The 13662-nt window shown below is 44.4% G+C and overlaps 1 protein-coding gene across 6 annotated transcripts in view; it reads left to right on the top strand.

Moving 5' to 3' along the window:
• The window catches only part of zswim8 (zinc finger, SWIM-type containing 8), a 331437-nt gene that overhangs the window by 202566 nt on the left and 115209 nt on the right, over window positions 1-13662 (top strand). For all 6 annotated transcript variants that reach the window (XM_086044801.1, XM_086044798.1, XM_086044797.1 and 3 more), the window contains one exon: window positions 1505-1684. In XM_086044801.1, the coding sequence (XP_085900927.1) occupies window positions 1505-1684 (180 nt within the window). The remainder of the gene's footprint in view (window positions 1-1504; window positions 1685-13662) is intronic.

The raw sequence follows: 13662 nt of genomic DNA, 5'->3' as shown, positions 1-13662 counted from the left end.
CGATCTACATTCCTAACCTACCCTCACCTATGGTCATGAGCTGTGGGTCATTGCCGGAATAAGTTTCCTCCACAGGCTCTCCCTTAGAGATAGGGTGAGTAGGTCGGCCATCCGGAGGGACTCAGAGTCGAGCCGCTGCTCCTCCACGTTAAAAGAAGCCAACTGAGGTGGCTCGGGCATCTGATTAGGATGTCTCCTGGATGCCTCCCTGCTGAGGTGTTCAGGGCATGTCCCACCGGCAGGAGGCCCCGAGGATGACCCCGGACACGCTGGAGAGATTATGTATCCCGGCTTGCCTGGGAAACTCTTGGGATCCCTCCGGAAGAGCTGAAAGGCATGGCTGGGGAGAAGGAAGTCTGGGCTTCCCAGCTGCCTCCGCTACCCGACCTTGGATAAGTGGCAGATAATGGATGGATGGACCTGAGCGACCCCAAGCATAAAAGTCTATCACCACCCTGAAAGACACCTGCACCTGTTTGTTTCAGTGGTTTTAAACAGATACATGGGAGAGTGCACACATCAAACAAAATTATTTCACAATTTTATTGTTAAAGGTACCGATTCCCTGGAAGACAGAGTTCAGCAACCAAACCGTACATTGGCAAGTAGTGGCGAGTGTGAAGATGGACTGACCCGTGCCTGCAACTGAAAACTAATTCTAATGATATTTTAATTTAATTAAAATGACCCCTTATGATGAATACAATTAATGGATCACGTTTTCCCTTGCCCAGACGCGGGTCACCGGGGCCCCCCTCTGGAGCCAGGCCTGGATGCCGGTCCGACCTGGCAGACCCAAACGTATTGTGAGGGATTGCTGGGAATGTCTGGCAGAATCCTGTAACCTGAAACTTGTAACCTAGTAAAAACGAATTTCAACTCCCATCTCTGGCAGAACTTTGCCCACGTCCCTCTCGAGGCGGGGGACATTGAGTGTTTCGTACCTCCATTGTTGAAGGGGCTGATCGGATCTGTGGCCGCAAGGTGGTCGGTGCCTGTCGTGGCTACAATCCCCGAACCCGCTGGTGGACACCAGCAGTAAGGGATGCTGTCCAGCTGAAGAAAGAGTCCTATCAGGCCTTTTTGGCCTGCGGGACTCTGGAGGCAGCTGATAGATACCAGCTGGCCAAGCGGAATGCAGCTTTGCTGAGGCAAAAACTCGGGTGTTGGAGAAGTTTGGTGAGGCCATGGAAAATGACTTCCGGACGGCTTCGAGGAAATTCTGGTCCACCATCCGGCGTCTCAGGAAAGGAAAGCAGTGCACCATTAACACTCCAGGCCTGGCTCCAGAGGGGACCCCGGGCAAGGAAATACGTGGTCAATTTATCTTTTTTGTCATAAGGGGTCTTTTGAGCTGTTTTTGGTTTGGTCCATATATATATATTTTAAATATATCTATGTACAGTATGTTTGTGTATTTATTTATTTATATGTATGTCTGCTTAAGTGTGCATGCTTCTGTGTATATTATAATGTCCGCACATTTGTTTTTGTGTTTATTTAGGGTAAGAAGAATAAAGTGTCGACAGGGCGTCAGACACAGGTTGCCACCAACACAATGTCAAAAGCAGCCTTCCTCATCACTGTCCTCAGTGATCGACTGGAGCTCCATAAACTGGCCTTCAATACCGGCATGTTCTCCTTGGAACTACAGAGACCACCAGCATCTACTAAAGCTTTAGAGGTTTCTCCCTGGACCATTTTATTAAAGCACTCATTATTTTAAAATGTGGTAATTTGTTTTAAGGAGATCTGTCCACAAAATCGCTGTCCTGTGAAAAACACGTTTGTCCATTTTTTTTTTCATTGTTTTTTAAATGTTCACAACGTGGAATCCTATTAACCGTAAAACAAAACAAAAAAATTAAAACATTGACACAATTATTTTTCACAGGACAGTGACAATATAGCATATATCTGCAAATTAATTAAATTATTTGTCCTTTTTTTTATCATCTCTTGTTGATATCCTGAAAATGAATGCAATACCAGAAGGGCAATGAAAACAAGTAGCCAAGTAATGCGTGATCTTGAATTTCCTCTCCGCCTCAATGCTTTTGAGACCCCTACCACATAGTGCCATTCCATTATTTCATATTTTCAGGACCTAAAATGTTCAAAATAAATAAGTACACCCCAACAGATTCGTAAAAAACATAAACATTGAGTTTTCTTCCAGAATCAATACAATCCCTAGCTAAATATTTATGTAAATATGGTTCATTGACTGCAAAAGAGATTTTTCCCTTTAGACCCGGAAAAATACAATTCATTTAACATTGCAATGTAGCAAGAGTGGGTGCACACCGAAAATGTCTACAAAAGAAACATTTCATATTAGCATATAATCCATTGATAATAAGAATTCCAAACAACCGAGGTCTCTATAGGTCGCTTGCATGCAACTCAGTGCAATACATTTATGAATGTATTTTTTTCTACCGCAAACATATTGGGGGTGTTCCACATGCGCTACACGCACACACAGGTGTGTACATTGTTCACCAACTTCCTTCGTTCTGGCATTTTCAAAGTATTCTAACGACTTTCCAGCTGCTTTGTGTGGAGGAATTGACTCATATATGTTGTCCAGTGCTGAGTTTTTGGCGTAGATCCTGACATTGTTTACCTCCTGGTGTTGACTCCATGCTCTGTCAGTCTGTGACACTGATGAAAGTCACTGGAGGATTACAACTATTTCGTAGGCGGATGGATACAGAGTCTAAACTTCAAAATCTTATCCGAAGAAGCCGTTACATGGGTGATTAAACTGCAGAATGTTGTTGATTTTGTACAGTTACCGGTGTTCGGAAGTTCCTTCCTACCCATCCAGACGTCCTAACAATGCCCAGTGTGCTTGCGGATTGGGGTTGGGTTAGGCCTTAGAACAGGCTGTCAAATCTGCCTCTGGTAGGAAGTTTCACACGGGTTTTTGGCAGAACAGTCATGGTCTGCTGTGTTGCGCAAACAGTAACCACACAGTACAACGACCGTTTGTCATTCTACAATAACTAAATTTGACGTTCATTAGCACTTTATCTACGTGGTATTGAACATAATAATGTGGCGATGTAGCCTCACATTAACTTGCTCAGATCTTGTCAACTTGACTGCTGTATGACTACACCATTTTAAAGCAACCAAGAAATGTATTATACATTCAAATGAACAGTTGAACTCTATCATTTACTCCCAAGATGGTGAACGAAAAAAAATACAAAGCAGAAGTGACGAAACGTGCAACCGACCTATGGTAATTGAAGATTTTTTTTCTTTATTAGGGTACTCACAGCAACTGCTATGGAGCACCTACTTTTTTTTGTAAAAACTATTATTAGGGCCCCAGCCAAGTCTATCTTGTTTCTAAGGTCCAAACAGTGACTACAGAAGAAGTTTTAGGCCTTCAATGATGTTAAAACACTGAATTTGAGCTTTTTGCAAAATGCTGTTGCCGTGGCAAGTTGCCGTTTGCTAAGAAAACATCACAGATTTTGATTATCTTAACATGCATGAACTGCACACACATCAGGCCTGGCAAAATATTCACTATTTTAGAGGTTTTTTTTTTCAGTATACAATCTTCAATAAATGGCTCAGTAACGCCCACTACAACTGTTTAACGAAGCAGTTCCGGTTTTACGTTTCAGCCGATCTACGGAAATAGTGAGGCACATGACCAGCCCAAGAACAGCAGCTCTAGTTTATTAATGTACTTAAGGCTCCATACTCCAATGTATTTTTTTTACACACAAAAGCTAAAATATTTTTCCCCAAAAAATAGTGATTCATAAAACTCAGAACGCCTCTTCAATTTGGTACATATCAAATGTATATGGAAATAACTCACACCTGAAAAATTTATTTGACTGTACTTTCTCTTTTACATGACTGTGTACTCTCTAAGACCACAGAATTTTCATCTTAAGACTGTTCTAAAGTTATTTAGGCTGTCATTACACTTAATTTGCTACTCTATTTCAGACTGTAGGAATAGAAAATACATGGAGGTTGGAGGGGTTGAATAACACATTTGCCTGGCTTCACTTATCTTTCACAATGGTATTTTTTTTTTTTAGCAGAAATGGATTGCTGGCATCGGATGGAATCGTAGTTTCTTCAAACCATCGCAGGGGAAAAAAAATAATGATGTTTGTGTCACGTGAGGATCCGGATTTGGACCCATACGCAGACATGACACGGAAGTTGAAGAGTAAAAAGTCTTTATCAACAAAAATACAAAGCAACAACAGAGAACAGGAAACAGCTTTTTACGAAAAATCACAAATATCATATTTTAACATCAGGAAGATCTTCAGAGTCTTCCGGGCAATTCTGAGGTCGACCTGGTTAACCTACGAGGAATAAAAGATCAAAGAATAAAACATTTACTTCCTTTAGCCAGTAGGTGGCGCTACCACTACAATGAAAAATACGTTCGGAGATGTCTTCAGGCTTCGACTTTTATCAAATGTTAGTAGGGTATTAGAAGAAATTATCATGTGGGTCAAGTTCCAGCAGCTATTGTAATCAGAGCAAATTTATACTTTAAAATTAATTCAGAACGGCCGACTTCCTGTTATGTTAAGCATATGGCTCCAAGAGACTTTTTGTAGGCCTTGAACTGTTACATATACCACCAATTTTTTGTAGATCTCGAAGAAACATACAACCAGGGCTGAATTTTTAAAAATTTCTAGGGGGTGCTAGCGAGCCATTTTTTTTACAAATTACACAAAAAAATATTGGTGATTTCGCCAGGCCTGATGTATGTGCAAAGTTTCGTGAGATTCCGAGCATGTTCAGACCCTCAAAATGAGTGTTGTTTGAACTGCGTGTTGCCATGGCAACAACTTTTCACGAAAAATCACAAATTTCGTATTTTAATAGTAGGAAGTCCTAAACACTGTTCCGAGCAAAGATGAGGTGGACCCGGTTAACCTGCTAGGATAAAAACATCAAAGAAAAAACATTTATTTCCTTCAGCCACTAGGTAGCGCTACCACTACGATGAAAAATAAGTTAGTCGATGTCTTCAGCCTTTGGCTATCATCAAATATGAAACATTCCTAGAAGTTTGGATGATCTGAGTCAAGTTAAAACTGTATTTATTGTCACGTTGAATAATCAGAGTTTGCGGCACCGTCAAGGCCACACCCAATATTGTGACTTTTCGGCGAAGAGTAAGATCAACGTCTTGAGTTTTTTCTGACAAATTTTCAGTTGGATTCGTTCAACGGGCTCTGTACAGTAAATAGAAATGTAAAAAAATGACATTTTTTTGCCACTAGGTGGCGCTACATGTATAATAGAATATTATCATATAGATGTCTTCAGGTCCCGACTCTTTACATACAGGTGAAGTTTGGGATTTTTTAGAGCATGTGCAGGGGAGTTATTAAGGTTTTTCTCCAGTATGGCAAAGGAAAAAAATTACGCCAAATTTGATGCCCCACACCTGTCACATAGTTTATCGAAAACTAAAAAAAATGTTCCCAGCGTTTACCCCAGGTCTTAAGAGGATATGTCCGAAATTTGAAGTAAATTGGTATAATCCTCTAGGACATGGGTGCAAAAGTATGCACCCTGTAAATGTGCAAAAATGGTCCAAAATTGCACATTCTAAAAATTAATTGCTCACTTCCTGTACATTTTAAACTAGGCTGCAATGGACTTTTTTGTACGTCTCGGGGTGCTACACGTGCCTGCCAATTTTCGTAGGGCTAGATCAAACGGGCTGGAATTCTATTTTGTTTTCCTACTCTAGGTGGCGCTACAGAGCCATTTTGTCTTCATAGTTTATGATGACTTTGAAATATTGCAATTTTCGCCAGCCTCGATAAGTGTGCAAAATTTGGTGAGTTTTCGTGCATGTTTAGGGCCCCAAAAATGAGATACGGCATTAGAATAATAACAATAAAAAAGAATAGGGACCGCAGCGGTCGCTGCTCGGGCCCTAATAATCCCTACAAAAACAATAGGGACCTCGCAGCGGTCGCTGCTCGGGCCCTAATAATAATCCCTACAAAAACAATAGAGACATCGCAGCCCTTACAAGGTAAAAAAATCCAAAACACCAAATAAACTTAAGTATAAAACAACAAGCATTAAACTAAACCAATACCACGAAACCAGCTATAACTGGATCAAGACAGCAAACAAACAGCAGTTAGACGTGACAAAGACAATGAACCAACAAAGACTGAAAGTAAACAATACACCAAATACAGATGAGACAACGAGCAACTCTGGACAAGGCACAAAGTGATTAGAGGGAGATGACAGAGTAACACAAGGGATCAGGGTAAACGAGCACATGTGGCCATAACTTGCTTGTGACTTGGACTAAGACAGCAAACAAAAATGCAACAAAAACAATGAACCAACAAAGAAAAACCAGGAAGCCGAAAATCAATGTCAGAATCAGAATCAGAAAGGAGATTAACCAAATCATGGCCACCTTCACGGTTAGAAAAATCTCAGTCTAAAAACAAAACATCAGGTGTTGAACTAGAAGGGGAATGTGCAAAACTAGGACACGTAGATGGCAAAGACGAGAGAGAGGTGGAAGAAAAGACAGCTTACACAAAAGGTGTGGAGGTGGTCGGCAGGCTGAGGGCAGTTGGAGGCAGACTTGCGACGGCCTGAGCAACCCATCGTGGAGGAGTGACACAAGAGGTTCCGAGTGAAAAGGCAAAGCGGCAGTCGATGAGACAATCACTCCCTCATTGGAGGTGGAGGGATGGTAAGGAGCAGGGGGTGACGTCTTCGACTTGAGGGATTGTGTCTGAGTTTGCTGGGTCCACAACTAGTCAGTACGTACTGTCACGTGAGGATTGGGATTTGGACCCATATGCAGACATGACACAGAAGTTGAAGAGTAAAAAGTCCATATCAACAAAAATACAAAGTAACAACAGAGATCAGGACTGGAAGAGAGATTGCATCCTCACTCAAAAAAGGTTTGACGTACTGACAACGTGTCACTGAAAAACTCAAACTTTTAAACTGTAAAACTTCATGACATCAAAAAGGATAAAGCATAAAAGGACCATAGCAACTGCATAGCAACTGATACATCACGTTAATAACCAGTCAAAACAGTTTGTTGAGCAAGTAACATTGCATCGTCAAAGAGAGCAAGCCATTTTCAACCATAACATTAGTCATCATTTGTAAAAATAACATATCCATGTGAGTATATTGATTAGTGAAAAAATATAAAATTCGCCAAATTTGGACATAAGTGGTTTAGGCCCGTCATTATCGTATTTATAATTGTGTGACTCGATTAGAAATCTTTAGTCAGTGGCCCCCAACCTTTTTTTCTGCCACGGACCGGTTCATCCAAGCCTATACCGTTCGCAGCCCGGCCCGTAACTATTCACCGTCAGTGGGGGTGGGGGGGTTGCGAGTGGTGCCCAATACGTCTGTTTTACTCATTTGCTAGCGATATTAGTAATATTAGCGTTACGCGACAGAGATTCTAGCTTGTGCATGTTTTGTTTTAAGTTAATAAAGTCAGCCAATCTAACACACGACGTGCTCCCAACTGTACTGCTTTATTACACTTGTCTATATCAACTACTGCATCTCACAGAGAATAACAGAACATATCACTCACCCGTAATATGAGCCAATCACATTTGTGTGCACTTCAGGGAGCACTCGGAAAACAAACTCAAAGAATATTACAGTGCATTTAATATTTCTGTTACGCGATGTAGACAACTTGCTGGAGAACTTGTATTTACCGGCAGAGGCCTCTCTGCAAGACACCCTGCGACAGTCATTTGCTTTCCAAAACAAGTGCACAACTGTGTCTCCTGTGAAAGCACATTCTCAGGGTTTCCATGGGTGTTTGAGGCATCATGGCTGCCCTGGAACTACTGTATGTGGTTTCCAGTATTGGTAAATCAAAAAGAACTTACGACAGTTTAGAAAATTGCTAACCAAACATTTGCTACCATGCAAGCACTCGCTGCTCAATGAAATATAGCCTTTAGGCTACGCAGTCATGGCTACCCCTGACAAAAATGTTGAGACAAGTATTGTAGTTGACTATGCGTCACATAAAAGAAAAGAAAATCAAGATGTGTGGACACGTCTGAAGTTATTTTGGGCTTTTGTTCACCTCATTTTGTTATTTTCACCATGTTTTGTCTTGTGAGAAATAAAGTCTAATGATGGGTAGGTTACAAAATGTAGGCTTCCCCTCCAAACAAGTGGTCAAGTGAAGTGACGTCTGCTTGTCATTCCAGAGAGCAACCATCTCCCCTGTGGCTTTGTGTTGAGGTGGAAAACCTATGGAATTTGAGGAGGGTGAGACAGGGGGCCAATTGCATTGCAAAGCAGGGGGCTGGCTTCTGGAGCTAATATACTTAAAATAACAATAGCTCGGCTGATGTAATTGTCTACTCTTAAAAATATTTAAAATAGTGTAACGAATTGGGTTATCTGTGTTGTGATTTGTGTTTTGCTGATCGAGTTGTGTTGTTCCCAAGGTTCCTGAATGCATTGAGCGACTAGCGGGATGGGAGATGTGTGCGAGTGAGGGAAGAGTTAGCGGAAGGCGATAAGGAAGAAAGATCCGTGTGTTCTTTGACGGTGTTCTGTTTTTTCACTGTAGTTGGCATCGGCCCGCAGTAGCCATGTTGGAATAAAAAACAAGGAAAGTAATTAACCTCTGATGTTGTCTTTGGAAGACGTTACAATATGTTCGTTTTACACAAGTTTGTCATGTGCAACCGATGTACATGTCCGAATTAAGTAAATCCAAAGGATTTTTTTTCAGTATCTGATGATGTTGCTGCACAGTCCACCCGCAATGCGGCTACACTTGCTGGGTCGCGCTTGGAGTTCGAAGCCGCACTCATGTGCGAGTCACTGGCTGGGAACCAAATTGCGCTGATTGCTGAGCTAAAACATCCCGGCCACCAAAGAAGCAGCCAGCACTTTTTTCTCTATTTTTTTTGTAGATTTTACTGTTATATACACAAGTTTATCACATTTTAACCATATGCGCCACCAATGTACACCAATTATGTGAATTGAATAAGCTCCGTTTTTCAGTGCAGCAACATTTGCATTCCCAAGTTGTGTCCCTCTGTATGAGCGCACACCTGAGCCTGCCATCCATAACGATGAAGCAGCAATTAAGTCTCGATGGGTCGCACCATCGCAATTGTATAATCATCTCCGTTTAAGTACGAGTACGTTTTTCCTTCTGTCCTGCCGGTCGTGTTTGTTGATATTTTTTTGTACGATGCCCACTTCGGCCACCAAACAAGATTCCCTTCCTTGTTTCCACCCCACTGAAAAGTATTGTCGTCATAATTCTTCTTTCACAAAGCATTGGCCAGCATGGCTCATTCGTTTTCATGTACTGCTTTTGCACTGAAAAATATATATGGATAGATTTGGCCATATAGAGGGCAGTACATTCGGGCGCCCGAGTTCAGTGACTTATCAAGGGAAAATGTCTTACAGGTGCGTGTATGTAGGCACGGTTGATAGGTCGGGTTTTTTCTTACACCATTTTCGGATTTTGTGCGTACGTACACTTTTAGTTTCAATTCTACGCACTCTTTGATAAGGGAGACCCCTGGTCATGGCAGTCCTGGTGTTAAAGTGTATGGGAAACGAAAAAAAAGTTACCCTTTTTCAAGAAGGAGGACAAGCACAAATAATAAGATTGTCATTGCTTTATATCAAAGTAATCATTGGAAAGTCTCAAAAAAGACAAGCAGAAAAAAAAATATTTTCATGAGCTGGGTCCCACTGGTCGCACTGGCGAGTTTGACCCAGTGCGCGTGTACCGTCACTGGACCAACGATGTCGTCTGCAGACTCTGAAGATGGCTTTGACAAGCTCTCGGCAAGTATAGTTCGCTGTGTTTTTATTGTTGAATCAACCCATTTAGGCCGAGAGCACATAACCTCTTTTCGACCACTAGTGCTGGGAATGTTGTTGCTTCTTCCTGCCTTTAGAAACGGGAGAGCGTTTACGTCATTTTCTTTTTTTAACTAATTCTCAGTCTCTTAGCCAATGACATGCATCACAATATACACATGACCGTGTCGTGAGCCCTCGGAGGATGTCCCGGAATTTTTAGGATCTGTAAGTGCGGATGGCAACGATTGCGGGATCTCTGAAATAAGTGACAGTAGTAATATAGATGACGCACTTGTGGACCAGTGTAACCAGTCGAATGTGATATATGGTTAAGATATATGGTGTACACAATGACGATATCGACGGCTTAGTAACAAAATAGAGATGATAATTACCACTCGATTTTTTAAAATTAAAAATAATGGCCACACCCTTTGCCGAAGTCACAATATTCGGCGTAAAGCAAGATCAACATCTTGAGGATTTTCTGACACATTTTTAGTCGGATTCGTTCAACGGGCTCCTTGCAGTACATTAAAAAATAATCATTTCTAGTCATCACTAGGTGGTGCTAGATGTATAACAAAATATTATCCTATAGATGTCTTTAAGTTGCAACTATTTATATACAGGTCAAGTTTGGTTTTTTTTGGAGCATGTGCATTTGAGTTACGAATTTTGTCCTTCGTGGCAAAGGAAATATTTTAAGAAATGTTGACGCCTCGCACCGTCATATAGTTTTTCGAACACTCAAATGTTTTTACCAGTTCAATCAAATTCAATCAATCAAATGTATTTATGTAACACTTTTCATACAAAAAAAATGCAACTCAAAGTGCTGTCCAATAAAAATGTCCAAAACACAACATAAAAGGAAGAGCCGCTCCCGCACCTAGTGTGAAGGCCCCCAGTCACCTGGACCTAAGGAGGCCCTGCGATGACGCCCCCCGCGGGAAGGGCAGCCACCCCCCCAACGCGGAGGCCCCCCTGAGGAAACACTGGAGCTAAAAGCTAACAACAACAAAAGACAACAAAAATAAAAGACAAAACAGTAATATAATCTGGGGAATGTTAGACCGCTCCCCAACAAGATGGACGAGCTAGCGGCGCTTACCCGGCACGAGAGGGACTTCCGGGAGGCTAGCCTGATGCTACTCACGGAGTCGTGGCTAACAGCGCTAACGCCGAACGCAGTCGTAGAATTGGACGGCTTCCAAATCATACGCACGGACAGGACGCTGGAGAGTGGGAAGAGGAAAGGAGGAAGGCTGGCTGTGTTTGTGAACGATAGATGGTGTAATCCTGGGCACATCACGATTAAGGAGCAGCTTTGCAGCAGGGATATTGAGCTGCTAGCTGTTGGCATGAGGCCATTCTACATCCCACGAGAGTTTAGTCATGTGATCGCGGTGACCGTCTACGTCCTACCAGCTGCCAGCAGCGACACAGCCTGTGATGTCTTGACTGCAGCAGTGAGCAGGCTGCAAACACAGCCCTGGTACTCATCTGACTTCAATCATGCCTCCCCTTCCTCCTCTCTGCCTTCATTCACACAGTATGTCACCTGCCACACCAGAGACAATAAAACACTGGACCTTTTCTATGCCAACACCAAGGAGGCATACACATCACTGCCCCTCCCCCCGCTGGGCAAAGCTGATCACAACCTGGTGGCTCTCCAGTCTGTGTACAAACCTCTGGTCCGCAGGCAGCCAGCTGTGACCCGCACGGTTCAGAGACCGTGCGGGTCACAGCCGTGACCGGCTACGTCCCCCCCGCTGCCAGCGGCGACACAGCCTGTGATGTCTTGACTGCAGCAGTGAGCAGACTACAAACACAGCACCCAAATGCCTTGATACTCATCTCTGGTGATTTCAATCATGCCTCCCCTTCCTCCTGTCACTGACTATATAAATTTCTGCGTGGAGAACACCATACCCACCAGGACAGTAAGGTGTTTCTCCAACAACAAACCCTGGACCACACCAGACATAAAAGCACTCCTGAAGGAGAAGAGGAGGGCTTTTGCGTCAGGCAACATAGAGGAGCGGAGGACTGTGCAGCGCCAGCTGAGGAGGAGGATCAGAGAGGGGAAAAGGTCCTACAGGAAGAGGATGGAGGAGCAGCTGCTGCAGAATAACACCAGGGGAGTCTGGAGGGGCCTGAAGACCATCTCAGGCCACGGACAACCCAAGACCCGGACTGGGGGGGACCTGCAGTGGGCAAATGAGCTGAATCTCTTTTTCAATAGGTTCGATCAGATGCCTGCCTCCACTCAGTCTCTCCTGCTGCAGCCTCCACCTAGTCCTCCTGCTGGGCGTGTCACCCCCTCCCCTCTTTTCTCCACAGTCTCCAGCTCCCGGCTACACCAGATAGCCACCACTCCGCCCTGCCCAGCCTTGGCCTTCACAACATCTCAGGTGAGGAACCAGCTGAAGAAGATGAAGGCGAGGAAGGGTCCAGCGGGTCCAGATGGCATCAGCCCCCAGCTCCTCAAATCCTGCGCAGACCAGCTGTGTGGAATTGTCCAGCACATGTTCAACCTGAGCCTGAAGCTGGGCAGGGTCCCCCAGCTATGGAAAACATCCTGCCTGGTCCCGGTGCCAAAGACCCCCCACCCGAAGGAGCTCAACAGCTTCAGACCAGTGGCGCTGACGTCTCACCTGATGAAGACCCTGGAGAGACTGGTCCTTGTCCACCTGCGCCCCCTGGTGAGCTCCTTAATGGACCCACTCCAGTTCGCATATCAGCCTGGCATCAGTGTGGATGATGCCATCATCTACCTCCTCCACACTTCACTCTCCCACCTGGAGAAGGCGGGGAGCACTGTGAGGATCATGTTCTTTGATTTCTCCAGTGCTTTCAACACCATCCAGCCCACCCTACTGGGAGACAAGCTGGAGCGGGCGGGGGTGGCGCACCACCTCACCACATGGATCCAGGACTACCTCACAAACTGGCCACAGTATGTGAGGACACAGGACTGTGTGTCTGACGTGCTCCTCTGCAGCACGGGGGCCCCACAGGGAACTGTCTTGGCTCCCTTTCTGTTCACCCTCTACACCTCGGACTTCATCTACAACACCCCTACCTGTCACCTGCAGAAGTTCTCTGATGACTCTGCGATTGTCGGCCTCATCACAGGCGGAGATGATCGGGAGTACAGAGAACTTACTCAGGGTTTTGTGGACTGGTGCCAGCAGAACCGCCTCCTGATCAATGCGGGGAAATCCAAAGAAATGGTGGTGGATTTCGGTAGGCGCCAGCACTCTTTACCTGCACCAGTGAATATCCGGGGAACAGATGTTGAGAGAGTCTCAACTTACAAGTACCTGGGTGTTCATCTGAACAATAAACTGGACCGGTGCGACGACACAGACGCCCTCTATAGGAAGAGTCAGAGCAGACTCTTCCTACTCAGGAGACTGAGGTCTTTTGGGGTTCAGGGGACACTCCTCAGGAACTTTTATGACTCGGTGGTTGCATCGGTCATCTTCCAGGGAGTGGTCACCTGGGCAGGCGGCGTCTCGGCCCGGGACAAGAAGCGGCTGGGCAAACAGGGCTGCTCCCTGGACTCTGTGGACTCGGTGGGGGACAGGAGGATGTTGGCCAAGCTGTCATCAATGCTGGACAACCCGGACCACCCCCTCCAGGGCACCCTAACAGCACTCCACAGCTCCTTCAGTGACAGACTGTTACACCTTCGCTGTGCAAAGGAGAGATTCCGCCGTTCCTTCTTGCCTGCTGCTGTCAGACTCTTTAACAAGAACA

This window comes from Filicampus tigris, chromosome 11 (genome assembly GCF_054856515.1).
Source record: "Filicampus tigris isolate MCC_2025a chromosome 11, RoL_Ftig_1.0, whole genome shotgun sequence".
Classification (NCBI taxonomy): domain Eukaryota; kingdom Metazoa; phylum Chordata; class Actinopteri; order Syngnathiformes; family Syngnathidae; genus Filicampus; species Filicampus tigris.
This window is presented reverse-complemented; position numbering and strand designations above follow the sequence as displayed.